At 47.9% G+C, this 27,899-nt stretch overlaps 1 protein-coding gene and 1 pseudogene across 4 annotated transcripts in view; both read right to left on the bottom strand.

Annotated features, from left to right (window-relative positions):
* ABCC3 (ATP binding cassette subfamily C member 3) overlaps positions 1-27,899 on the bottom strand; it is a 55,354-nt gene that overhangs the window by 23,479 nt on the left and 3,976 nt on the right. For all 4 annotated transcript variants that reach the window (XM_077164771.1, XM_077164774.1, XM_077164772.1 and 1 more), the window contains exons 2-10: positions 7,336-7,512; positions 6,842-6,967; positions 6,509-6,646; positions 5,555-5,680; positions 5,280-5,341; positions 4,437-4,556; positions 3,099-3,290; positions 448-625; positions 190-351 (exon numbers count right to left, since the gene is read on the bottom strand). In XM_077164771.1, coding sequence (XP_077020886.1) covers positions 190-351; positions 448-625; positions 3,099-3,290; positions 4,437-4,556; positions 5,280-5,341; positions 5,555-5,680; positions 6,509-6,646; positions 6,842-6,967; positions 7,336-7,512 — 1,281 coding nt within the window. The remainder of the gene's footprint in view (positions 1-189; positions 352-447; positions 626-3,098; positions 3,291-4,436; positions 4,557-5,279; positions 5,342-5,554; positions 5,681-6,508; positions 6,647-6,841; positions 6,968-7,335; positions 7,513-27,899) is intronic.
* Positions 18,138-21,094, bottom strand: LOC143687632 (eukaryotic peptide chain release factor subunit 1-like; annotated as a pseudogene).

Raw genomic sequence — 27,899 nt, 5'->3', positions numbered from 1 at the left:
AAGCTGGAAGGACTCAGTTACAGACACGAGCCTCTCTGCAGTCTGGCTGCCCCCTCCCCAACTTCCCCCCAGCCCCCATGCACACGCACACTCCTTAGGAAAGCTCTGTGCTTCTGCTGACCCAGAAAAACCTTCTCTTGTTCCTTCTGCAGCAAGAGGAAGGGGGCAGAGGTCAGGGCTGAGAGTCACCTGCCAGAGGAAGTAGATGGCCAAGAAGATCTGCAGGGGAGCTGACCAGAGCAGGTGGAGGAGGGGGGCAACGTCCATGAAGCGCTGGGCATCCACTGTCATGAGGTTGACAATCTCTCCCACGGTGGACTCTTGCTTGACTGAATTAGTGATGACCAGAGCCTGCAGGTGGGCAGCAGGGTGATAGACCAGATACTTGAGTCTCTCGAGGCTCGCCAGGAGTGACCTCCCCACCCCCCAGCCCCCGCTCCGCCTGACCTTCCTGTAGATGACACCCATGATCCCCGTGCGCAGCCGCAACCCAGCCACAAAGACGCTGTGGTAGAACTGGTGCAGCACCAGGGTCTGCACCACGGAGCATGTGAACATCAGCCCCGTCACCAGGAAGCCCCACCAGGAGGGAGCCTCGGGGGTGGAAATGAACCTGATCAGGATGCTGCAAGGAGAAGAGAAAGGCATGGGGCAGGGAGGAGGCTGTTCCCTCCGCTGCCCCCCCCCCCACACACTCAACCTCCACTCTGCCTCCTGGGGGCTGCTGGTTCCCCCTCCCACCAAGTGCCCAGGTGGAGCCAGCCCAGTGCTGCCTCAAAGCCTCTGAGCCCCACATCTTGGTCCTTTCTGCGTTCACCTCCTTCCCTATCATCATAGGCCCATGGCACCCCTTCCATCCTTCCATCCAGCAAGCTCACCAGCCTGCCCTGCTTCCTTCCTTAACCTCATGGCAAGAAGAAATGACATGTGTCCATTTATGGGACTTGGTCCATTCATTTGGCTTTTCTGCACCTTCTGGGCTGCTGAGACCTCGAGAGGCTGCTGCAGGACCACTGAGATGCTGGTAACTCAACCCCATTGTCTGCAACCTCAGTGCCCCCAGGGTCTGCCCAGTGACACTTCCCAGGGCCCTAATCTACCTTCTCCCTTTCACCTGTCCTCACTCCGCTCTCTGTTCTGCCTTCCCACTTAACCACCCACTGAGAGCTCCCTGCCAACCAGAACTCTCCTCTAAGCCCGACCCCTTCCATTCCTCCAGCCCGACAACAGGAGGGGTCCCTCGTCTTTCCTGGGCCCTGGATCCCATCCTCCTCCTCATGAGCATGCTCAGTCACGGCCTCCTTTCTCCTGACCTCTGATACCTTCATCTCTCCTATGCAACGTCACCCATCATCATGTCTCTTCCAGGTTGGGACAAACCTCCCCAGGTCCTGTGGTCCACCCAGGCGTCCCCTCCCTTTACAGCAAGTATCTAGACCTCCATGGCCCCTGACTCCACTGCAGATCCTCCACCTTCGGGCCCTGCCCGCCATTCCAGCGCTGCTTTGGAGAAGTCCCTAACAAGTTGGCAAGGTGCCTTCCTTGGCCCTATTTTCCTGGCTAACTTTTCTCATGGTGGCCACTCCTTCCTCAGGGAAGCATCCTCTGCACTCTGCTCCATACTGATGCCCTCCGAGTTCTTTGCCCAATCCTGGCCTCTCCTCCAAGTCAATCTCACCTGCTCAGCCCTTACCTGTGAGACTTCCCCAGGGCCCTGTCCGGGGCCCTCTGCCCTCTCCCTCTGCTCTGGCTTGGGTGGACAGCACAGCTACAAATGTGGGACCCTCGACTCCCATGCTGATGCTCTGAAAACACTCTCTCCAGCGCACTGGGCACCTCCCCTTGGAGGCCCACTGGCATCTCTGGTTCAACACAGCCATGACTCAACTCACCATCCCGCCCCGTGCATACCTCCTCTTCCCTCCGAGCTCTCCATGTCATGGACAGACCAATTGTCCTCCAGTTACCCAGGCCAGAATCCCAGCTCCCTAGCTTCTTCCCTTCCCCTGGCACAAACACTTGTCTCTAAAATAGCTCCTGAACCCTTATCTCATCCTGGCTTGGGCTCTTTGACCTGGCCAGTCTGACCTGGCTTGCCTTCTTCACTGGGCTGCCCTGTCCTGCATCCCTCATGTCATCAACTGGGGAGCCTTTCAAAATGCAAACCAGATGTCCTCCCTGGCTTAAAATCTTTCAAGGATCTCAGCTTTCAAGAGAAAACAGAGAGCTCTCCCTCTTTCCCTTCAATTTTCTGGCCACCCTATACTTCAGCATTCAGAACTTCCTGCAGTTCCTGAGTCATGCTGAGTTAAGCCTTTACTTGAGTTGCACTTTCCCTTCCTTCTTTACTAAATGAACGCCCATTTGTCTTTCCAAACTCCTCCTTAAATGCATTAGCTGGCCAGGTTCCCTGACCCGTCCCAGGCTGGCTTCCTTGTTCCTCCTGGAGTTATCCAGATACCTGAGTACACCTTTGTCCACACTGTACTTGATTTGTATTATCCCTTAAGACTTTAAAACCAAATTTCATTAATCTCTGTATTGCTAGTGTCCATGTCTGGTACCCTGGAAGGCTCAATAAATATTTGTTGAGTGAATGAATGCATGAATGAATGAATGAATGGAAACACAGGGGGCTAGATGCTCAGCTACTGGATGACAGCAGATGGTGGTGGAATGGGCTGGGCTCTTGAACTCAAGTCCAGAGCCCTGGATTCAAATCCAAAACCATCTTTATCAGCTCTGTGCCCTTCCTTGGGCAGATCACTTCACCTCTCTGAATTTCTACTTCCTCCTTTGTAAAATCGGATGGGGGCACCTCAATCCCGGGAGGCTTTAAAGAGAATGCTTGTTAATGTGTCCACTCGGTGCCTGGCATATAATAGGCATCAGGCAAAATGTAAGTTAGATCTGAATGGGGAAACTAAGGTTTAGAGGATCAAGATGTCTTGCCAGAGGCCACACAGAAAGTGGGATAACCTCTCTGGTTCTGGTCTGGGATTCTTTTCCCAAAACATCCCTCTGAGTTCAGCCCCCAGGGCCAGCCAGCCGGCCTCCCTCTCTGGGGAACGCTGCAGCAGGAAGGACTGTGGTGAGACCTGAGCAGCTGGGGACTGACGAAGGAGAGCAGGTCCTGGGCCAGCTTGAAGAAGAAGCTGATGAGGAAGCTGGGGCCAAAGGCGGCCAGGAGGGCCCGCAGGAAGGAGGGCTCCCGGGGTCTGGGCTGGCCCTCCAGCAGCACCTCACCCTCACTGGAAACCTTCTTCCCAAACGCCACCGCAGTCTTGTTTCTGGAAGAGGGGGCAGTGGGTGAGAATGAGCACATGGGCCCCTGGAAACCAAGGGCCAGGCTGGAATGGCTAGGAGGGCAGGAGGGTGCTGCCGTCTGGGCTTTCAGAGCTGGGAGGGGACAGGAAAAAAACAACCTCCTAGCTGAGAACTCCCCAGGTGACTCTCTTCCCAGTTCCCAGAGGGCATATGGAGGGAAGCTCCAACTCCTACCCCAAGGCCGGTAATACCAAGCAATTCCCAGCCTCTGGCCCTCCAGTTGCCTCCCCAGGGCTGGCTCCAGAAAGGGTGCTGAGAGGGGAGACAAGGGCAAGGATGGAACTGAGCAGGGAGGGGGGTGGCACAGAAGGACAGCCAAGGCGCTGCTGCCAGGCCCAAGTCCAGGCTCCTTCAGCAGCCCATTGTTCAGGGTCTCTAGGTTGACAAAGCATTGAACTCCTAGGCGCGAGGTTGTGGATGGGAGGGAAGGGGATTCCATTCTCAGACAGAAGTGGGAGAAGGAGACTCTAAGCCCCAGCTCTCTCGGCTGGGGAGATGGGCAGAGCCAGAGCCAGGTTCCTCGGTCCTCAGCCCAAGGCTGCCAGTGGGAAAGTCCCTTGGCCAGAGGGTCATCTCATCCCGGTCCTGCCCCCTGACAGGAGGCAGGACTGAGAGGAGGGACTGTCCCCAGCCTTCATCCCCAGGCCCCCTCCCCTCCTGCGGGCAGTGCCTGGAATCTGCCCTGCGAGTTGGGCAGGGTATGGATAATAGCTCTGCCACCCCAACTAGGGGAACTTTAAACTCTGTGCCTCAGTGTCCCCCTCTGTGACATGGCAGTAGTGGAACCTGCACTGAAAGGCTGTTGACCATTTTAAACAAGTTAATCTACACGTTTAGGACCATGCCTGGGATAGGGTAAAGTGCCAGCCATTCCCTGCACTCAGCAAAGCTGGGGGGAGCTGGCCCCACCCAGGCCTACATTTCCCACCTAATGGTTCTGACACTGCCGAGAAGTCACCTGCACCTGCTCTTCCCCGCACCCCCAAGATGAGATCACCCCAGGTCTGCCAGCTTCTGTTTCCCCATGGCAGGAGACCCAGGGTATGTGAAGAGCTAGGGGTGGGAGGGTGGGGGATGCCGTCAAGGGGAGGGTTCACCGCGCTGCCTGCCTTTGCTGCTTCTTCCACGCCTCCAGCAGCCGCTGCACTACTCGCTGGGCGCAGTCCTCCTCCCTCAGGGACCAGAGGTCCTCCTCCTTCAGGGGGCGCCGGTAGCCCAGCGTGATCATCCTGGGGCGGGGAAGTGGGGCGGGCAGGCAGCCCACACAGCGTCAGAGTCTAGCAGCCTGGAGCTGGGCACCAGTGTCCAGGCCCCCACGTCCCTAAAGCAGCTTGGCTGCTGGGTTTCTAGAAAGGAGGTGCTCCCCGGAGCGTTATGGCCAAGGGAGGCGACTCCTTTATTGAGCAGAGCTTCCTTCTTCTGCCTCTTCCCCTCCTCCTCCCCAGATGACCTCAGCCCCTACCCAGGGCCCTGGTTACTCGGTCCACGCTGGCCGGGGCCCTGGAGGGAGGACGAGGGGTGGTGGACTCAGCCCCAGCTTCAGGTGCTTCCTCAGGAAAAGTGTCATTGTGGAGCTGTCACCCAGGTCACAGACAACTCTCCCGCTCAAGTCACGCTGAGGGGCAGCCTTGGAGATGACCAACTTATCCAAGGCTGAAGAGCTCAGGACCAATTACTGCCTCCTTCCAGCACCCCCAAGGCTGTCCCCCTGCAGCCTGGGACCGGAGCTGGGCCAGGCCGGACTCCGTACGCAGCCCCCAAGTCAGACAGACACGTTTCCCCACCCTCGCCTGCCCCCATGTCCATGGGGGGGGTACTGGGGGGCCGTCCAGGTCCCACTCACCAGGCCCATGAACTTCTGGCCTGCTCTCCCTCCTCCCTCTCACCTCCTTCCTCTTCCTCCTCCCTCTCCCTCCTCCCCCTGGCCTAGCTGGAGGAAAAAGCCAACTTACTCTGTGAACCACCAGAAGGACAGGCGCGAGAGGAAGCCAGCGCTGGCCTCTGGGCAGGGGTTCTAGAGGCAAGAGCGTGGGGCGGGGGACTCAGGAGGGCCCACCAACCTCCCGAGCAGAGTAGTGGCAATGGCGTCTCCCCCAGCACCCTCCTTGAAAAGAACTGGAAGGGACGGAGGTGGCTGGGAAGGGCTGGGCCGAGCAGTAAGCTGTGGAGCCAGATGACTGTCTCTTAGCGACCCCCACCCCCACCCCAGCCTCCACAGCAAACTCACGGGGTCGACGTTCACTGGCGAGAAAAGCGGCGGCTTCTCCTTGAAGCAGGACAGGATGAGGGCAAGGAGCACCAGCACAAAGTAGAGGTAGAAGGTGGTGAAGCGGAAGGGGTCCGAGACCTTGCCCTGGGCGGGAGAGTGGAGGGGCTGTCAGGAGCCCCAGGGGCATCAGGAGGCAGTGGGGGTGGGGAGTCTTCTGGGGTCACCCACCCAGTGGTTTCTGGGAGGTGCGGAGGGCCACAACAGGTTCTGCGGCTCAGCGAGGATGTGCCCTGCACCAGGCCCCGCGCCGAGCTCTGTACCTACGTCACCTCATCTGACCATGACGATGACCCATCAGGTAGGTGCTCTTGTGACACCCACTTTGCAAGTGAGGAAATCGAGGCTCCGAAAGATTAAGCAACTTGCCCAGGATCTCATGGTGAGAAAGAGGATCACTCAGAGCTGTCTTCGTCTGAGCTGGACGTGGGGACACCCCAGACTGACCCGTGGTGTTCCATGCCAGCACCTCCCCCCCCGCCACCACCACCACGCCCAGGGGCACCTCTGCTCTGGAGATCACAAGAAAGGCAGGAACTGAAGAAGGTGGGAAGAAAGGGAGAGAGCAAGACAGTGGGACTTCTGGGTAGGCCAGAACCACCCATGCATGTCTGCAGGCACTCCTTCATGCACAGACACAGAGTGACACCCAGGTCAGATGTGGCACCCCCACAGCAGTGCCTGGGCCCCCGTCCCCTGTGGCACATCGGTCTCTCCCTATCTCCCCCGCCTATTTCTCTGCAGAAATGCAGAGAGTGGGAAGCAACCCCAAAAGGTTGCACAGCAGAGAAAGTTCTGGGAGGCCGAGGAGGGGCAGAGGGGAGGATCCTGGAACCCAGCAGGACCTCGAGCCTTGAGGTCAAACCCTGACCAGGGCTAGTGCTCACAGGGCCCCCTGCTCCTTGGCCCACTCACCTGTGCCGTGGCTGAGAGGATCTTGGAGCGGAAGGGGATGATGGCGCAGATCACACACAGGACCCAGAAGATGATAAGGACCCCCGAGGACCACACGCCCCGCAGCCGCTCATGCTGGGTCAGCAGGGTGGCCAGCAGCTGTGCGGGCAGGGCAGGGGCAGCCCGGCCAGGGCACACACATCTGGCTAGGCCGCCATTCCTCTCCACCCCTCTTGGCCATCCTGTTCCCACTCTTGAGGTGACCAGCCCTTTTCCTCAGAGCCCACTGTGTGATCTTACAACCCAGCTAACTGGTCACCCGCCCCCACCCAGCTCTCCAGGCCCCACACTGACCATGGTGACCCCCGTGACCAGGGGGGTGACAAAGAAGATGGGGGCAGGGGCCCCGCCCTGGGTCAGGCCATGGAAGGAATAGAAGAGGTCAGCCCAGCACACACACCACAGCAGGACACCCACAGCCTGTGGAGAGGGAACAAGCTGGGACTCCCAGCCCCAGAGGCAGGGGCAGCCCTGGCTGGGGAGGGACTGTTGCTCTAGAAGCCACCAGAGCGCCTGAGCTTGGCCCTGGGTGCTGGGAGAGGCGCTGGCCGGAGCTTCGAGGGTGTAGGGAGGCATTGCTGGAGATCTTGCTCGAATTTCCTCAAGCAGGGAAGATCCCAGCTGGCAGCAAATGCAGCTGGCAGGCTGCAGTGGCCCTGAGGTGCAGGGCAGGTGAGGCTGGAAGTCCTGGGGAGCCCAGTCCAGCTACCAAGGGGGGTGGGTGGGGGACACACTGAAAGAAGACCCCAGCCCCAGCCCCAATGGTGGTAGTGCCCTGAGCCCCTAACCGTTTTGAGCCTGGAGAGGTGAGTGAGGACGATGTAGCCACGATGCTGGTGCTGCAGGTAGAGCAGGTAGCAGGGCAGCGCGGCCCACAGGTAGATGCAGGGAATCCAGGCCAGCAAGGAGTTCTGGAAGCAGGGGGTGAGGTCCGGGTTGTCCGTGTACAGGGACAGGTTGGCGTCCTGGGGAAAGGGAGCAATTTGGGACTGTGCAGCCTCCTGGAGAATGGGGCTCACCCCCCAGGGAGGGGGCCAGGCCGAGCAACCCTGCGTCCCCCGTGGGGTTGGGCTGAAGATGTGTGAGGAAGAGAGAGCGTGAGTGTGCAAAAGAGAGTATGAGTGTGCAAATGAGAGGGCACTGTCCCCAGCATGAGCCCTCCTGGGAGGCTGCGATTTCCACGGTTGCCTCCATTTCCTCTCCCTTTAATCAAGGTATAATTTATGTATAGTAAACCGCACCCGTTTAAAGTAAACAATTCGATGAGTTTTGACAGTTGAAAACATCTGTGAAACCATGGCCACAAGGAAGATATGGAATATTATTGCTCCTGCTCCAAAAGTTCTCTTTGCCCCTTTGCAGTCCCTCCCTCCCTCCACTCCTGGGCCTAGACAACCATGGATCTGCTTTCTATCACTCTAAATTCCACTCTTTCTTGCAAATATATATATATATATATATTATATAAATATACATATACATATATAAATATAATAATAATAATATATAATATATAAATATATATATATTTATGAAAGTAACATAGGCACATGGTTTGAGGCCACTTTCTCTTTCCACTCTCCCAGGTAAGAGGAGCTTATCTGGGGAGTTCTGTTCCATGTTGCCAGGGAGATTTACACCCCTGGGAGTCATGTCCCACGTGGGGTGGGGGTGGGGGCAGTGAGTTCACCTGCTGAGTTGGGTTAGAAAGAGAGGTCACATCTGAGCAACACAAGACATTCTCTGGGGGTGACTCTCAGGCCTAATTTTAAGTAGGCTTAGCCTATCCTTTACAGGAATAGGTTTCATAGGGGCAAACTCCAAGATCAAGGGCTTGGCCTATTGATTTGGTTATCCCTACTGCTTGAGAGAATATCAGAAATTCTCCAAATGGGGAAGCTGAATATTTCTTCCTTTCTCCCCAGTCCCCCAAGGGGACTTTGCAAACACTTTTTTATTCAATGCCAAAATTACTCTGGGATTTATTGGGGAAATCACACTAACCTGGACAAACCAACAAAATCTCATGCCCTATCCAAGATGTCATGCACTTATGGTGTTCAACTAAACTGGCCATACAAGTTAAATTAGATAGTGCACTACCCAAAATATAAATTTTGTACCAAATAAACATCTCTCCCTTTGTTCTCACACACAGAAGTTGAAGTTTTAAAATAAATTCAGTGTTTGTTTTTTTTTCCCCATAGGGAGGCACTGGGAATCAAACCCAGGTGTCCAGCTTGGGAGGCGAGAACTCTGCCACCGAGCCACCGTGGCCAGCCCACCAGTGGTTTTAAATATGTTCACAATTTGTTCTACCATCCCCACCATCCATTACCTAAAGTTTTCCATCACCCCAAAACTCTGTATCCATTAAACAGTTAACACCCCTTCTCCCCCTGCACCCACTGACTGTAATCGCCTTTCTGTCTATAAATTTGTATATTCTAGTTATTTCATATCAGCAAAATCACACAACCTGTCTTTTTGCTTATTTCACTCAACACAATGTCTTCAAAGTTTATCTGTGTCGCAGCATGTATCAGAACTTCATTCCTTTTTTATGGCTAAATAATATTCCACAGTATGGATCCTTTGCCCACTTGAAAATTGGGTTGTCTGTCTTTTTGTTGTTGAGTTGTAGGACTGTCCTTCTTTTTAGCACTGGTAGTCCTGCATATCAGGAAAACACTCTGCCACATGCAAACCAGGATAGCTGGTCACCCTGGCAGCTGGTGAGACCCCTTCTTGTCTTTGACTATAATGACCCCTATGAACTTTTTTGTAAAGAAGTGAGGGGTAAATTCATTAATAAGCATATATTTTACTGAGATTTTCTCCAAAGCAACCAGTGACCTAATCTTTACTCCCTCTTGCAAAGTTTAGGTACTATTTACAGAAAACTCAGAAAATACAGACAGGTAACGAGGAAAATCACCTGCAATACCATCCAGCTAGGCTGCTATCACCTGAAATAAAACCACTTACCTTCTAACTGCCAATTTGAATCATTATCATTATTATTTTTATCTGTTATACACACACATAATTTAATAGTCAAACACAGAAAAGAAAATGCACTGTGGAAGATATTCCATATCTTCCTTGTGGCCATGGTTTCACAGATGTTTTCAACTGTCAAAACTCATCGAATTGTTTACTTTAAACGGGTGCGGTTTACTATACATAAATTATACCTTGATTAAAGGGAGAGGAAATGGAGGCAACCGTGGAAATCGCAGCCTCCCAGGAGGGCTCATGCTGGGGACAGTGCCCTCTCATTTGCACACTCCTGCACTTACGGTGCAGGAGTTCCATGCTTCCAGGGGTAAAAAAAAAACTTTCAAATATGTTAACTTCCTTCTGGTATCTACCTCTCTATTTTAAAACAATATGCTTTTACTATTATGATTTGATTTACTAATTTTTGATCACTGTTTCCTTCCTGGGTTGGAAGGTGTTGGTGTACATTTCTTATCCCCTCTCACCACTTGTCCTCCCTCATCCTCTCAATTTGAAAATATCACAGGTTTTGTGAACTATTGCATTTACACTTTTCTGGCTATGCATATTGTTCACTGCAAAATTCATGACAACTTTTTTTGTTTTTGCTAAAGTTCATTGCTTCAAAAATTTTTGTTTAGTTTTCTATGTATGTATCACTAATTCTTCCCCAATTATCCCATAAAACTGTAAAACCTCTTTTTTTTTTGGTAACAGCTTTGTTATATAATTCATCTGCCATACAATTCATCCATTGAAAGTGTCTGATTCAATGATTTTTAGTATTTTCAGATATGTGTAACCATCATCACGGTCAATTTTAGCCCATTTTCCTTACCTCAAAAAGAAACCCCATAACCTTTACCTCCCTACTCCCTCATTCTCTGTAGCCCTAAGCAACCGCTAATCTACCTTAGGTCTCAATAGATTTGCCTATTCTGAACATTTAATATAAATGGAATCACATAATATGTGATATTTATTAAATGACTTCTTTCACTTACATAATGTTTTCGAGGTTCATCCATATTTTAGTATAAACCAGTACTTCATTTTTTACTGCCAAATAATATCTCATTATACGTATATACAGCATTTCGTTTATCCATTCATCAGTTATTGACATTTGGGTTGTTTCCACTTTGAGGTTATTTATGAATGATGCTGCTATAAACATTTGTGCACAAGATTTTACACGAACCTATGTTTTCATTTCTTTTGAATATTACCTAGAAGTGAAATTGCTGGGTTATATGGTAACTCTATGTTTAAACACTTGAGGAACTGCAGATTACTTTCCAAAGGGGCTACACTGTTTTACATTCCCACCAGTAGTGTATGATGGTCCTGATTTCTCCAAAACCTCTCTTTATACCAGTTTCTATCTGCCAAATGCATCAGGTAATTAATCAGTCCACTTCTTTCTCTGGACCCTCTGTTCTGTGCTCCAATATGGATTTCCTTCTGGGTCTGCTGAATAGCTATGGTCCCAGAACTTTCCTTCACTGTCATTCTGTTAAATCCCATGTCCTCTTTCCTGTAGTGAATCCAATTTCCTAGATCTCTTATCTTCCCTTTCTTGATTTTCTCTCTCACTTTGTTGGCACACAATCTTCTGTAACCTCCTGATAAAGGGTGAGCAGGGAAAGGATTTTTTTTTTTTTTAGAAATTGTGTATCTGCAATTATCTTTTTCTCCTACCTCAGTTGACTGTTGGCTGGGCATAGACTTTTAGATTGAAATGCATTTTCCTTCAGAATTTTGAAGGCATTACTCCATCATCTTCTAGCTTCCATTATTGCTGTTGAGAAGCCAGATATTGCTCTAAAGCCCCTTCCTTTATTACAACCTTTCTTTTCTCTCTTTCTCAGAGCGTGAATCTTTTCTCCATGATGACCTGACATTTCCTGACAATGAGTCATGGTGTGAATGCTTAGTGGATCCTTACAGTCCGGGGACTCGGATTTTTCTGATCTGGGATATTTCTGTATTATATCTTTGGTAATTTTCTCCTAGTATTTCTCCCCTCCTTTCTTTCTGGAGTCCCTTCTAGTAGGATGTTGACCAATTCTCTAATTTTCTTATCTTTTCTTTCCTATTGTCCTTCTGACATATTTTTTTGACTTTACCTTTCAACCCTTTTATTGAACGTCTCATTTCAGCTATTAGATTTTTGAAATTTTAATGGCTATTTCTTGTTCTCTGTTCCTTTATTGTAGCAACTATTCTTGTTTTATGGATGGAATATCTTCCCTGACTTCTTGGGAATATTATTGTTTCCTTCAAGCTTTTCTCCCTGCTCCTTGCATTGCATATTTCTTCCCACGTTACTTTTTTTCTGGTTGTTGGTTTGGTTTGTTTTCTGCCGTTCTGGTTGGAGGTTTCCTTCAAATATCTGGTGACTCTTAAGGTGTGACTATCACTTAAAGTGCAGGGGGCAGGGGTTGTTGACTTTTGGACTTCACTGTAGAGCAATCAAGTAGGAACCTGATCATTTTGGGAAGCTCCCCAACGGGGAGAATCGGGATGTCTTTTCTCTGGGCCCAAGTGCACTTAGCTCTACCAAACAGCTTGCAGGTCTTATGTCAGGGCAGATGGGCTTTGCTTGCTTTGGGTGGAGGAGGGGAGGTCACCCAGGCGTTTAATTTCTTCTTACATGGCCTTTGAACACCCTTGCTCCTCTCCCTACCTTCTGCAGCCCTCCAGTTCCTTAGCTTTCATTCTGCGTGTTCTGTGGTTTCAGCTCTCTCTCCTTGATTGCATCAGTTATCGCTCTTCCACCTGCTTTACACCTTCCAAAAATGTGTTGATCTGTCTGCTGTTGTCTTCTCTTCTCTCTCTCTCTTTTTTTTGTGTGTGTGTGTGTGTGTGCTTTTATCTTTGTCATTCCTTAATGCCATTTTAGTGGAATGTCAGGAAGGAATGAGGCAAGTCTTGTGTTCAACCTGCCCTATATAACTAGAGGTCCCTCTAACTGTTAAATTAAATAAACCCTTTTCAGCCTTCACTCAGGACCTTCCTATAACAGTGTGGGACCCCCTACCCTCACCCCATGCCCTCTTTCCTAGTCCTTCTCATTGTTCTGTAAGCATTCCTTCCCACCTTCTCCCTTTCTTTGTTCTAATCCCACTCTGCAGACACAGGCCTATGCCTTTGGGCTCTGACCCTGGTCCCTGACTCTCTCTCAATTAAAGCTCACAGCCTGTACTAAGGAGCCCCAAATCCACATCAACAGCTCCCATCACCCCCTGAGCCTCAGCCGCACTTCCTGCTGCCTCTCAGAAGGTCTCCCCATCTGTCCTTGGGTACCTTGTAGTCAACGCTTTTCAAGCCACGCTGGTCCTCCCCCTGTCGGGCCTGCCCTCCTCTAGCCTGTCCTGCCTCTGTCAAGGGCACCACCATTCTCCAAGCCACCCAGATGCCCACAGCGACCCTAGGTCCTTTTGACTCTGGTGGAAATCCATCAGCCAGACAGACTCGTGCTTAAGTTTTGGTTCCACTGCTTCCAAGCTGCGGCCTTGGGCAAAGTGCTTGACCTCCCACCTCCCCAGGCTTTGGTTTCTTCAGCAGTAACGTTGGGATGGTCACACCTCCCATCTGGTCCCTGCCACCCGGCTCCTTGGCCGGCATACTAACCCAGGCCCTCGCCTCTTCATGGGCAATCGCCCTGAGATTCCAGTCTCTTCCTTTCCAATGCTCTGGGGACCCAGATCCTTGACCGCAGTCTCTTGGTCTTCCCCTGCTCTGTGGGTCCTGCCTTCTCAGACTCTCTCACTGGTTCCTCCTCTTGGCGTCAGAGGAGCCTGAAGCTCAGTCCTTTCCTCCTCTCCTCTTGTATCTGATCTCACCCACTTGGTAATGTCATCCAATCTCAGAAGAGTATACCATCCTTATGCCAACACTTCTAAGTTTCTCTCTCCAGCTTTCCACTCTCTAAGTGCCTGACTTGAAATCCAGCCAACAACCAGACATCTCCGCTCCCCATGCCCTGCAATGGCTTATGAGGTCCTGTTCAGTGCTCACTCCCATGTGCCCCCCCTCCCCGCCTCTCCTGCCTCACTCTAGCCACCTGGCCTTCCTGCAGTTCCTGCACACACCAGGCAGTCTCTTGCCTCAGGACCTTTGCCTTTGCTGTTCCCTCAGCCTCAAGCCTTTCTTCAGATCTCACTTCCTCACTGGGAATTACCCTGAGCATCCTGTTTAACCCTGCTGCCTGCACCTCGCCTCCAGCATTCCCAATCCCCCTTTACCCTGATCTACTTTTTCTTTTCTCTATAGCATTCATTGTCTTCTAACATGCTAAATAATTTACTAGTTTATATGCTTTCTGTCATCTCTTCCAAATGACATATAATCTCCTGGAAGGAAAGGACCTTTATTTCATTTTCTGATGCATCCCAAGTACCTAGAACAGTACCTGGTATATAGTAGATACTCAGCAAAACTATGCTTAAGTAAATTAAACTAAATATTTGCTGAATAAATTAATGAACAAACAAAAGGATAATCTTATGCTCTCTGTCAAAACCTTCTGTGGCAAGAAACGCAGCCAAGATGGTGGCTTAGCAATGTGCGCGTTTTAGTTCATCCTCCAGAACAACTAGTATATAACCAGAAACAGTACTGAACAGCTCCTGGGGCCATATCAGTGACAGGACACACAGCGTACCCCAGTCTGGACCAGCTGGACCGGTTGTGAGCCTCCCCAGAACTGTGAGTTCCCCAAGCCGTGGTGGCCGGCACCCCTCCCCCACAGGCTGCTACCCAGAGGGAAAGGAAATAGACTCTACCAGCAGCAGGGGCTGACCCCAACCAAACGCCAATTGTGGCATTAATTAACAAATTCTGACTACTAAAAATAGGCTCCCAGCTCAGGTGATCCTGGTCAAAGCGGAGGTTGCTCATTGGGCTGACAGAAAAAGAAAGAAAAGAAACAGAGGTTTTTGTGGCTGTGTTTCTACAAAGGCCTGACTGCCTTTGGATACAGCGGCAGGACTTCTCAGACTGCAACTGCCCCAGGCATAGGCAGAAACAAGCTCGTTTGAGGGCTTGTCTGGAGCCTGTGCCTGCCCCAGGGGTGGGGTGAAACCCAAATCAGGTGGAATCCCTCCCTCAAGGAATTCAGACACCAGGGCTTAGTAATTTGAAGCCATTAAAACCAGCTTACAGCCTTTCCTCTGTCTCCACCATGCCCCCAGAGGGGAAAGTCTGCTAAAGTTAAAGGTACCGCATCATCTTATGCTGGTGGGACCTGCAGGCAGACAAGCACCATACACTGGGCAGGATAAGAAAAACAGAGTCCAGAAACTTCATGGGAAAGACTTTCAACCTGCTGAGTCTCACCCTCAGGGAAAACCGATGCAGGTGACTCTTTCCCCATGATAGGAGGCCAGTTTGGTCTGTGAAAATCTGGCTGGGGTCTATAGTACCTAAGTAGACCCTCCTAAGGGTGGAGGGAAAAGGCACCATACAAGCAGGGCAAGAAACAAGAAAACAAGAACTGAAAAATTCTCCTCTGTTAAACAAAACCTAAGCTAGAGGTCCAGAAAAAGCTGAACTGAATGTCAAAGAACAGATAGACAACAAACTCATCCAGAAATAAAACCCTTGGTAAAAGAAGTGAAAGCAATCTCCAGAATAAAATAATTAAGGTAATTAAATGTCTAGATGCCAACAAAAAATAACAAATCACACCAGGAAAATTGAAGATATGGCCTAGTCAAAGGAACAAACCAACAATTCAAATGAGATATAGGAACTGAAACAATTAATTCAGACTATACAAACAGACATGGAAAACCTCATCAAAAACCAAATCAATGAATTGAGGGAGGATATAAAGAAGGCAAGGAATGAACAAAAAGAAGAAATCAAAAGTCTGAAAAAACAAATCACAGAACTTATGGGAATGAAAGGCACAGTAGAAGAGATGAAAAAACAATGGAAACCTACAATGGTAGATTTCGAGAGGCAGAAGATAGGATTTCTGAACTGGAGGACGGAACATCTGAAATCTGACAAGAAGCAGAAACTAAAGGGAAAAATATGGAAAAATATGAGCAGGGACTCAGGGAATTGAAAGACAATATGAAGCACACGAATATACGTGTTGTGGGTATCCCAGAAGGAGAAGAGAAGGGAAAAGGAGGAGAAAAACTAATGGAAGAAATTATCACTGAAAATTTCCCAATTCTTATGAAAGACTTAAAATTACAGATCAAAGAAGTGCAGCATACCCCAAAGAGAATAGATCCAAACAGACGTACTCCAAGACACTTACTAGTCAAAATGTCAGAGGTCAAAGAGAAAGAAAGAATCTTGAAAGCAGCAAGAGAAAAGCAATCCATCACATACAAGGGAAGCCCAATAAGACTATGCGTAGCTCTCTCAGCAGAAACCATGAAGGCAAGAAGACAGTGGGATGATATATTTAAATTACTAAAAGAGAAAAACTACCAACCAAGAATTCTATATCCAGCAAAATTGTCCTTCAAAAATGAGGGAGAAATTAAAACATTTTCAAACAAAAAATCACTGAGAGAATTTGTGACCAAGAGACCAGCTCTGCAAGAAATACTAAAGGGAGCACTAGAGACAGATAAGACAGAAGAGAGAAGTGTGGAGAAGAGCATAGAAAGGAAGACTATGAGTAAAGGTAAAAAGAAGGAAAATTAGATATGACATATAAAATCCAAAAGGCAAAATGGTAGAAGAAAGTACTACCCATACAGTAATAACATTAAATGTTAATGGATTAAACTCCCCAATCAAAAGACATAGACTGGCAGAATGGATTGAAAAACAGGATCCTTCTATATGCTGTCTACAGGAAACACATCTTAGACCCAAAGATAAACATAGGTTGAAAGTGAAAGGTTGGGAAAAGATATTTCATGCAAATAACAACCAGAAAAGAGCAGGAATAGCTATACTAATATCCAACAAATTAGACTTCAAATGTAAAACAGTTAAAAGAGACAAAGGAGGATACTATGCACTAATAAAAGGAACAATTCAGCATGAAAACATAACAATCATAAATATTTATGCACCAAAACAGAATGCTCCAAAATACATGCGGCAAACACTGAAAAGAGAAATAGACACATCTACCATAATAGTTGGAGACTTCAATTCCCCACTCTCATCAATGGACAGAACATCTAGACAGAGGATCAATAAAGAAACAGAGAAGTCAAATAATACAATAAATGAGCTAGACTTAACAGACATTTATAGAACATTACACCCCACAACAGCAGGATACACCTTTTTCTCAAGTGCTCATGGATCATTCTCAAAGATAGACCATATGCTGGGTCACAAAGCAAGCCTCAATAAATTTAAAAAGATTGAAATCATACAAAACACTTTCTCAGATCATAAAGGAATGAAGTTGGAAATCAATAATAGGCAGAGTGCCAGAAAATTCACAAATATGTGCAGGTTCAACAATACACTCCTTTTTTTTTTTCATTCTTAAATATGGTTTAATACTCTTCTCCATTTCTGTACATCACAACACCAAGATTTCGCTGTGTAGAATCTCTCTGCAGAGGCTATAGAGAATGCAAAGGCTACGTTTTCCACCCCTTATTTATCTGTTTGTATGTATAAGTGTAATACATATCAGTATATATTGATACACACATCAATATATAATGCAATATATATCACCGAAGAGAACACATTGATTTAAAGAAATACAAAAATTTGGCATCATTTCCAAACTTAAATAGTAAAAATAAAAACTACAAAAGGAGCTGCATACCCTAAATGTATCATGTGAAAAAACAAGCAAATTCAAAAATGTAAATTTACATCCAATTTCTCTGGTCTTGTCATATCACATTAGACCCATTTACAATGGCAAAACCCTAAGGAACTACTGTGAAGAGAGCATGTTTGCTTGCTCTTGGGTTTTCTGCAAACAAACAGCAGAGCCCAAAGCAAAAGCCTTTTCCGGTGAAGCCTCCCACGTCGGTAAACACCAAAGAATTGACTCTTCTCACTGGGGTTGAGATATCAGGTTACACATCAACAGTCATTTGGACCTCAGAATACAGTGAGAGAACCAGAAGCTTCACATTTTAAGACATACTCCCTTCATTCAAGTGAAACAGGATTATTGGAACGATAGGCAGGTCTGTAACCTGGGAACAAGGAGCTGGTTCAGATCAATAAAGCTACAAGTGACTGAGTCAAAAGTCAGTGAAGAACAGCAGTCAGGCACTAAAGTGTTAAAAGTACCCAATTTGAAACCAAATACACCCCACTACCCTACTCAGTGTGGGGGTGATACCAATTGACTTTTTAAACCCTTGGTCCTTCAAAGTCCATTTGGTATACTTTTCCATTGCTACCACTGGGCAAATCCTATACACTTTGAAAACTATCACCATCTCAGGCATGCCATGACCTTGCATATCATCTGAGTTCAAATTCAACTTACAGCCCAGCTGTGAAGCATAAGCTTCAGGTGTTCAGGCCCACTTTTAGATCCAATATGGTTAAGTCCTTGGTGCCAGAAGCTGTGTCCCATCCCTTCCCACCCCTGCCCTTCCCACCCCCACTCCCACAGTTTCTCACCGGAGGTGCTTGTAAGTCCCGTATTTGAAACAGATGCTCCAACCCCACCAGGAGGTTAGCAGCTTATAATTACATGCACAGTAATACATGTCTTGTCTGTCTTTCCTGTGAAAAACCTTGCAGTTCATTTTTTAAGATCAAAACATTCACATAATCTCATGCCATCCAACACAAGGAAAACACGACCACCTCCCTTTTACCATGGATAGACCCAAGCAAAATAAAATAAATTTTTCTTCAAAAAAATGTTTTTCACTTCTGCTTAAATTGTATGTTTATTTCTCACAATCCCAGCAAAAGCACAGAACCCTATCATACCCATCCCAAACTGGTTTCTAGTAGGCTACGATTATGGGAACCCTTGTCAAAGCAACTGATGCTGATGGCTCCCAACTGATGGGCACAAATGCGTCTGCAGAACAGATGGAAGAAACAGTGCATTGGCCCAAATCTTCAAGAAGTCAGTTGACTTGCAAATGCTAATCCGTATCCTTGAAACTGACAGTCTGGAGGGAGAGGTGGTGTGAGGGAGTTGACACTGCCTCCTATTAGCTCACCCTTTCAACATTAAACAGAGACCAAGAGAGAATTGGTTCCAATATTTCATCACATATATTTCTTCTTATGCAGTCTAAACTGAGAATGCCATGTAAATGGGTCACTGCAAAATGCAGCAATTTAATTTTTCTCCAATCAAAATAAGAAACAAACCAGTATGATCTCACGTCTATTAATTTTTGAAGGTTTACAGCAGTTAAAGTATTTTTGCTTCTATATATGAAGGTTAAAAAAAACATTTTTTTCCCCATAAAATACAAGAGCAACCAATTTTACCATCAAGTAAAAGTAAAAACTTAGATTCTTTTTTAAATTAGTCCCAAGTGGCATTTAGGAATTTAGTTGTAGGCTGCTGCGCTGACATCATGACAAACCAAAGTGTAGGGTTGGGTCTAGTTTTGTTTCGGTTTTCTTTTCACTATCCAATGCTCATGGATTAAGTTCTGGAAATGTTCCAATTGTAAGGCAGGGATCTTTTTGGATTCCACCACGGGTATGCTCCTTGGGTTGGATGCTGGAGGGTGAGGCACAGTTTGCCGGACCCAGGTCGACTACCTAGTAGTCATCAAGGTCAAAAAATTCATCGTCTCCTCCTTGGTATTCCATTCCCTGGAAATCTACTCGGTACCGCAAGACACCTCCAATTCCACCAAATCCTTTCACAAACTGGGATCCTTCTTGTGACTTATCTGTGACAATTTCCAATGTAGCTCCTAATTTTTTATAGTTGTTAGCAAACCATTCCAGTAGGGGCATGCTCTCAATCAGCTCGTGTTCCTGTCCTGTCTCTTTGTCTGTGAAATGAGATTTATCCTCCTCTTGTTCCGGAGTTAGATAGAGAATTTTCTCCTATTCTGTGCCTTGGCAATGAAGAACATATCTCGTTATATCCAGATTTTCATAGACTATTAGGATCTCTACAGCTCCCATTTCCAAAGCCTTTAGTGTATCTTCAACTCCAAAATAGTACTTGCCCGTGTCCTGGCTGATTTCATAAAAATATCGTTCTATTAATTTCTTCTCTTGAATAAATTTCACGTTGGAGAGAACTTCAGTAGATAACTCAATAGCTTGGTTGAATCCATTTTCACCACCATAGGAGATATCAACTAATTTTAAAACTTTTGATTGCAACCTCTGATCAAACGTATCAGATTGACTTAGTTCAGTTTTAAAGTCAGCTGATCCAGCTAAAACAAGACCAGCCACATTCACTTTGTCCCCAGTAATAAACAGCTGCACAGCAATCTCAGCTACTTTCCTGGCGTAGTTACGTCGTTTTTCAATTCTTAAACAGGCAAAACGCAAGGCAGACTGACCTCCTCTATCGTGTTTCTTTGGGAGGTCCACAGTGAATTTGTGCAGGACTTCTCTTGTGTTTCCTTGGAGTGTGCCAAAAAGGGCACCACTACCATCTATTACAATGAAGCCAAACTTGCTATCATCTGAAAGTAGTGCTGTAAGAGCCTCCGTATGGAATTTGTTGTCACACAAATACAATGACGTATTAATTGGTTTGAAAGGCTCAAAGTCAATGTTGACTTTCTTCTCCTTTCCTTCTTCCGTTACAATCGTTCCACAGTAAACAGCCAGACCACTTGGAGGTACTTTGTTATAAAGTTTGAGTCTTTGTTGTACAGATGTAATGGCTCCCAGGACTGAAAGGCAGTTTACTCGTGACTTAATGTTAGATGCAGTTCCAAATTCATCTGCTAACATTTTTGCCACTCGTGAAATCTGGTCTTTGGGAGGAATGATCAACGAAATCATGCTTGTGCCATTGCCAGAGGTCCAGAAGGTGAGAGTAGGCTACTGCCTGGTTCTCTTCATTGGCTACATGGGGCGGCCATCCTGAGGGGTCTGGGAACCAGGAGGATACGGGGCGGGGGGGGGGGGGGCGAACACGGCGCTCACCTGCGGGCCGCCTCCAAGCTCTTGATGAGCTTCTTGATCTTCCAGATCTCCACGTTCCTGTCAGCAGCACTGGGGTCGTCCGCCATCTTCTCGCCTCCTCCTCCCTAAGGGCCCAGTCCTGGGCGGCAGCAGCTGCTCTGGTGCGGCGGTGGCTCTGACATAGGACACCAGAGCTCCCTCTCTCCAGGCAGCTGCATGTGTTGCAATCCGGTCACATGGGGCCTATGACATCACTTCCTCTGCTAGGGGCGGAGTCTCAACAATACACTCTTAAACAACCAGTGGGTGAAGGAAGAAATTACAACAGAAATAAGTAAATATCTTGAGGCAAATGAAAATGAAAACACAATATATCAAAACTTATGGGACGCAGCAAAGGCAGTGCTAAGAGGGAAATTTATTGCCCTAAATGCCTATATCAAAAAAGAAGAAAGGGCAAAAATCAAGGAATTAACTGCCCACTTGGAAGAACTAGAGAAAGAATAGCAAACTAACCCCAAAGCAAGCAAAAGAAAAGAAATAACAAAGATTAGAGCAGAAATAAAAGAAATTGAGAACATGAAAACAATTGAGAAAATCATTAAGACCAGAAGCTGGTTCTATGTGAAAATCAATAAGATTGATGGACTCTTAGCAAGATTGACAAAAAAGAAGAAGAGAGAGGATGCAAATAAAAAGATCAGAAATGGAAGAGGAGACATAACCACTGACCCCACAGAAATAAAGGAAGTAATGACAGGACACTATGAACAACTTTATGCTAATAAATACAACAATGTAGATGAAATGGACAACTTCCTAGAAAGGCATGAACAACCAACTTTGACTCAAGAAGAAATAGACGACCTCAAAAAACCAATCACAAGTAAAGAAATTGAATCAGTCATTAAGAAGCTCCCCCAAAAGAAAAGTCCAGGACCAGATGGCTTCATATGTGAATTCTACCAAACATTCCAGAAAGAATTATTACCAACCCTGCTCAAACTCTTCCAAAAAATTGAAGAGGAGGGAAAGCTACATAATTCATTCTATGGAGCCAACATCACCCTCTTACCAAAGCCAGACAAAGATATTACAAAAAAAGAAAACTACAGACCAATCTCTCTAATGAATATAGACGCAAAAATCCTCAACAAAATTCTAGCAAATTGAATCCAGCAACACATTAAAAGAATTATACATCATGACCAAGTAGGATTTATCCCAGGTATGCAAGGATGGTTCAACACAAGAAAATCAATTAATGTAACACATCATATCAACAAATCAAAGCAGAAAAACCACATGATCATCTCAATTGATGCAGAGAAGGCATTTGACAAAATTCAACATCCTTTCCTGTTGAAAACACTTCAAAGGATAGGAATAGAAGGGAACTTCCTTAAAATGATAAAGGGAATGTATGAAAAACCCACAGCTAATATCATCCTCAATGGGGAAAAACTGAAAACTTTCCCCCTAAGATCAGGAACAAGACAAGGATGTCCACTATCACCACTGTTATTTGACATTGTGTTGGAAGTTCTAGCCAGAGCAATTAGACAAGAAAAAGAAATACAAGGCATCAAATTGGAAAGGAAGAAGTAAAACTCTCACTGTTTGCAGATGATATGATACTATATGTCAAAACCCTGAAAAATCCACAGCAAAACTACTAGAGCTAATAAACGAGTACAGCAAAGTGGCAGGTTACAAGATCAACACTCAAAAATCTGTAGTGTTTCTATACATTCATAACGAACAATCTGAGGGGGAAATCAAGAAATGAATTCCATTTACAATTGCAACCAAAAGAATAAAATATTTAGGAATAAATTTAACTAAAGAGACAAAAGACTTATACAAAGAAAACTACAAGAAGTTGTTCAAAGAAATCACAGAAGACCTAAATAGATGGAAGGGCATACTGTGTTCATGGATTGGAAGACTAAATATAGTTAAGATGTCAATTCTATCTAACTTGATTTACAGATTCAATGCAATACCAATCAAAATCCCAACAACTTACTTTTCAGAAATAGAAAAACCAATAAGCAAATTTATCTGGAAGGGCAGGGTGCCCCGAATAGCTAAAAGTATACCAAGGTAAAAAAAATGAAGTCGGAGGTCTCACGCTGCCTGACTTCAAGGCATATTATGAAGCTACAGTGGTCAAAACAGCATGGTACTGGCATAAAGATAGATATATTGACCAATGGAATCGAACAGAGTGCTCAGATATAGATCCTCTCATCTATGGACAATTGATCTTTGATAAGGCAGTCAAGCCAACTCACCTGGGACAGAACAGTCTCTTCAATAAATGGTCTTGGGGTTTGTTCATATGAAACTTAACCCCACAAAAGATAGGTCAAGTCTACTTAAAATTTAGGCCTAAGAGTCACTCCCAAGAGAGCCTCTTTTGTTGCTCAGATGTGGCTTCTCTCTCCAGCCAACACAACAAGCAAACTCACCGCCCTCCCCCTGTCTACGTGGGACATGACTCCCAGGGGTGTGGACCTTCCTGGCAACGTGGGACAGAAATCCTAGAATGAGCTGAGACTCAGCATCAAGGGATTGAGAAAACCTTCTCGACCAAAAAAGGGAAGAGTGAAATGAGACAAAGTGTCAATGGCTGAGAGATTCCAGACAGAGTTGAGAGGTTATCCTGGAGGTTATTCTTATGCATTAAGTAGATATCACTTTGTTGTTCAAGATGTAATGGAGAGGCTGGAGGGAACTGCCTGAAAATGTAGAGCTGTGTTCTAGTAGCGATGTTTCTTGATGATGATTGTATAATGATATAGCTTTCACAATGTGACTGTGTGATTGTGAAAACCTCATGTCTGATGCTCCTTTTATCTACCCTGTCAACAGACGAGTAGAACATATGGAATAAAAATAAATAATAGGGGGAACAAATGTTAAAATAAATTTAGTTTGAAATGCTAGTGATCAGTGAAAGTGAGGGGTTAGGGGTATGGTATGTATAATCTTTTTTTTTTCTGTTTTCATTTTATTTCTTTTTCTGTTGTCTTTTTCTTTCTCTGAATTGATGCAAATGTTCTAAGAAATGATCATGATGATGAATATGCAACTATGTGATGATATTGTGAATTACTGACTATATATGTAGAACAGAATGATCATATGTTAATGTCTTTGTTCATTTGTTGTTAATTTTTTTATTATAAATAAATACATTTAAAAAAATTAAAATTAAAAAAAAAAACCTTCAGTGGCTCCCCAATGCCTATAAGACAAAGTCCAAACACCTTACTCTGGCATTCAAGGTCCCCAGCTGGTCTCTGCTTCTCCACCTATATGTGTGCTTGAGTTCCCCATTTAAGAAAGTGTCTCTTGGAAGGGGAGTGGTCTACACTCCTTAATTGTATCTGAGTTCCCTGCCATCAGCTCTCTGTCCTCCAATGTTCCTTCCCATAGCTGCGAGGTGACTTCCTGAAATGTGACTTTTTGCCCTTTCCCTGGTGCTCACAAGCCATCCGTGGTTCCTGCCGCTCACAGCACCAAGTCCCAACACCTGACCTGGTCCTCAAGACCCCTCCACAGGCTTCTCGTCCTTTCTCCCTTCCCACGGTTCCCATACCTTCTAGCCCAACTCGCTGCACCTTAGGTCTGCTCTGAGAGTGCCACTCCTACACCTTTGCTCCACCTGGTCCCTGTGCCTGAAGTGCCCTTCCCTCGTCTTCCCATTTGCCAAAATCCTAACAACTAGGTGAGGTGGGGGCTGGCTTAGGCCCTCCTCCAACTGAAGCACCCTTTCTCCTCTGAAGCCAGCACCTACCAAGAGCTCCATTTCTCTGGACATCATTCTTCCAGTTGGCGGTTCCCTGGCGAGGACCACTGGGAACCAGGTGCCAGGCTGGGCATGGCAGGCATGCTGGGCCTGCCTCCTCCTTTGTGGAACATGCAGACCAGGGACACGCTGCCTTAGTGCCCTTCTCTTCCTCTCACAAGGCCAGGGGGGCAGAGGCGGCACCACGTCCGTCTTATATTTCAGGACTCACGTTTCAGAGTCACTCGAATGATGTGAGCTAAAGACCATGAGCTGCTACTGTGAACCCGCCGTGCTGGCCCAGGGCGGGTGCTGGGTACAGAGCTGGATGCACCACGGGCCGGGCAAGGATCCTGGCTAGGAGGGGACATGGGCATTGCTAATCTGACCCCAGCCTACTCATTTTTTTCTGTTTTAAAACATTTTTATTCAGATATAATAGACTTAAAGTGCACGAATCAAGTCGCACCTCAGTAATTTCCACACACTGACACACCTGCGAACCAGCACCCGAATGAAGAGGTAGAATACAGCTGACACACCCTCGAGCCCCTCTTGTGCCCTCTCCAGGTCACTACCAGCTGTGAGCAGAGCCGCCGTCCTGCCTCCTAACAGCATGGGCTCATTTTGCCCATTTTGGACCTTCCTAGAAATGAATCACGCCGTATGTACTCTTTCATGCCTGGCTACTCTCACACTCTGTTGTACAAGCCGTCCTCGAGGTGGCGGGGGCTGCTCCCTCGTGGGACGGATCCATTCCCCTGTGCATGGGCAGCCCCGCCTGCCTTTAAATCTGGGAGGCCCATTAGCCCCCTCCAGCCAGCTGCCCTCCAGCTGTGCTGCCCCCAGGCTGCCCCAGCCCTGCCCAGGCTCCAGGGAGTCCACTCCCCGCCCCTCCACGCCCGCCCCGAGCCTCACGTCCCACACGAAAACTCTCTTGGGCACCCCAGCCTCTGACCCTCCTTTTCCTTGGGAGGCCAGTTAAATGACTACTACATGAGGGTGATAAGGGCTGCTTATGGCATTTTATTACGCCACTTTATGGGGCAGTTTATCATGGCACTTACAGGATCATTATCTGGTTGTCTCAGAACAACTTCCAGAATTAGATGGGAGGGCCATTGTTAGACCGGGCTGTGGGGTGGGTTCAAGGTCACCGCTGGTTCGGAGCTGACTGGTGCCCAGGCCTGGGATACCACGGGTTTTCAAGCCCCCTAATTGGCCACCCCAGACCTCACAACCCTGCACGCGGGCTGGGGTTTGACCCCATCGCATGCCCCCCTGAACCTCACAGGTGAACAAACCGCTCCTGGAACAGCACCGTGAGCCCTTGGAGGCAGACCCCCCTCCCATCCCCGGCCTCCGTGGGGCTCCTCAAACACACTGGGCCTGCTCCTGCCTCGGGCACGGCGCTCTCCCCAGGTACCCACGGGCCTCGGCCCTCAGGCCTGCGGGTTTCTGCTCTGATCTCACCTTTTCCTGGAGCACCATCCTGAACTTCCTAATTATAATGGCAAGTTAGCCCCTGTTGGGCTGTTGGGGGTTGGATCTTGTACCCCCACAACACTGTGTCCAAATCTTAACCTGCATTCCTGCGGGTATGGGCCGTTTGGAAACAGGACCTTTGAAGAGGCTACTGTTAGCTCATGTGGACTCATGGTGAACAGGACCTTCGAAGCTCCTACTTAGATGGGGCCAAATAGAATCAAGGTGTGCCTTAATCTACACAACTGGTGTCCTCATAGGCAGAGGAATTTGGATGCAGTAAGTCAGAAGAAGCCTAAAGTCAAGAAAAATCAGAGCTGCAGACCCAAGGAGAGGGTGATTGTCAGGGGTGATGGAGGATTGCTGGAGAGCTACTGACTTCTGCCAACACCTTGATGACTCCCAGCCTCCAGAACGGTGAGACCATCCATCCCCGCCCACCCATTCTGTGACAGTTGCCACAGCAGCCCTGGGAGTCTAAGCCACCAACCCCTTAGCCTGTTCTATTTTTTCCCATAGCCCTTCCCCATCACCTTCTTTCATGCTATATAATGGGCTCATCTATAATATTGATTGCTTTTCTGCTTCTTCCCGCTAGAATCCAGGTTTGTCCTGTTTGCCACGGTGTTCCTCACTGCCTAGAAGCGGCGTCACACCTCTTGGTTGAACGAACAAACCACCCAGTGAACAAATGCATGAATGAATGAGTGAAGGGCACCCTCCCAAGCTCCAGCTTCTGCAGCCATGGTCCTCAACCCACAAGGACATCCCTCCGACCCAAACAAAGTTAAGGGTAAAATGAAGACAAGGGCAAGGTCAGGGGAGGCCACTTCCTGGACCCCACAGTCGTGCAGGGCAGGACAATGCGCCCTTCTCAAAGCCCCCTCCCTCCCTCCCTGTTCTGAACAGCAGTGGCTGGGAGGCGGGAGCCAGGCCCACAGCCCCCTCCCCTGCCATCATTCACACAGTCTCCACAGCAACGACAGTTCCTTAATAAGGCGATTAAACAGCTGGAGGGGGCTGATAAGGCGGGAGGTCCCGCACCCAGAACGGACTATGCAGTGGTGTCCTCTCATGGGCACCAGGCTGAAATCCCTGCAGACCCAAACTGGCGGCAAGGGGGCAGTGGGGAGGGCGGTGGGGCCGTGCCAGGGACTTCCCAGCTCCCCAGGCCCAGGCAGGGAGGCAGCCTCTGTCATGAGAAGGAGCAATTATTTCCCTAATGTCAGAGGGAGCCTCCAGTGCCTGGCACCTCCTGAGGTCACAGGCTGTCAGCAGGAAGGGACTGGCCCACCCAGCTCTGTGGAAATGGAGGTGCAGAAAGGGCTAGGGCCCATTCACACTCACTCAGGGACCTTTGGCAGCTGGACCAGTCTTTGCCTCCCAGGCCTGGCTGTCTAGGGTGCTTCTGGAAGGAGACACACCAGCCCACAGCATTGGGTATTTTGCTCCACCGTGTGCCAGGACCATCAGCCAGCATTTGGCACAGCTCAGACCCATGGCTGGAAAGTAACCGGCCCAGATTCACATAGGCTGAGGCAGGGATTTGAACCCAGGCAGGCCAGCTCCCAGCCCCTACCATGGCTCTGCGCGGCGCTTCCTTCACTCCCTGGTGGGCTCCTTCACTCCCTCCTCGGGGCTAGGACACATGCATCTCGGGATTCCCAACATTAAGAATCCCCTTTCAGCCATCATCAAATCGTCTCCTTTTTGCAGTTCTCACAGATCTGAGGGGAAGGCATGGCCATCACCGGGATAACAGACTAGCTGCGGTTCTGGAAACCACTGGACTAGAAACCTGAATAGCCTGTTAGAAGGAGAAATCCAGTCTGAGGGTTAACGCCCACTCCCACCTGCTCAGCTTCCCCCTGGCCTCAGCACCAGCAATAGGAACACTTCCGGGTGGGGGAGGGAAAGACCTGGCGACCCCAGTAGAGGCACCTCGTTCCCCCTACAGGGGTTCTGGCCCACCTTGGAACCCTGGGACAATCCCGCTGGGGAGGGCTGGGCACAGTCACACCCAGGGGG

The sequence above is a fragment of the Tamandua tetradactyla genome, chromosome 6 (assembly GCF_023851605.1).
Source record: "Tamandua tetradactyla isolate mTamTet1 chromosome 6, mTamTet1.pri, whole genome shotgun sequence".
Classification (NCBI taxonomy): Eukaryota; Metazoa; Chordata; class Mammalia; order Pilosa; family Myrmecophagidae; genus Tamandua; species Tamandua tetradactyla.
This window is presented reverse-complemented; position numbering and strand designations above follow the sequence as displayed.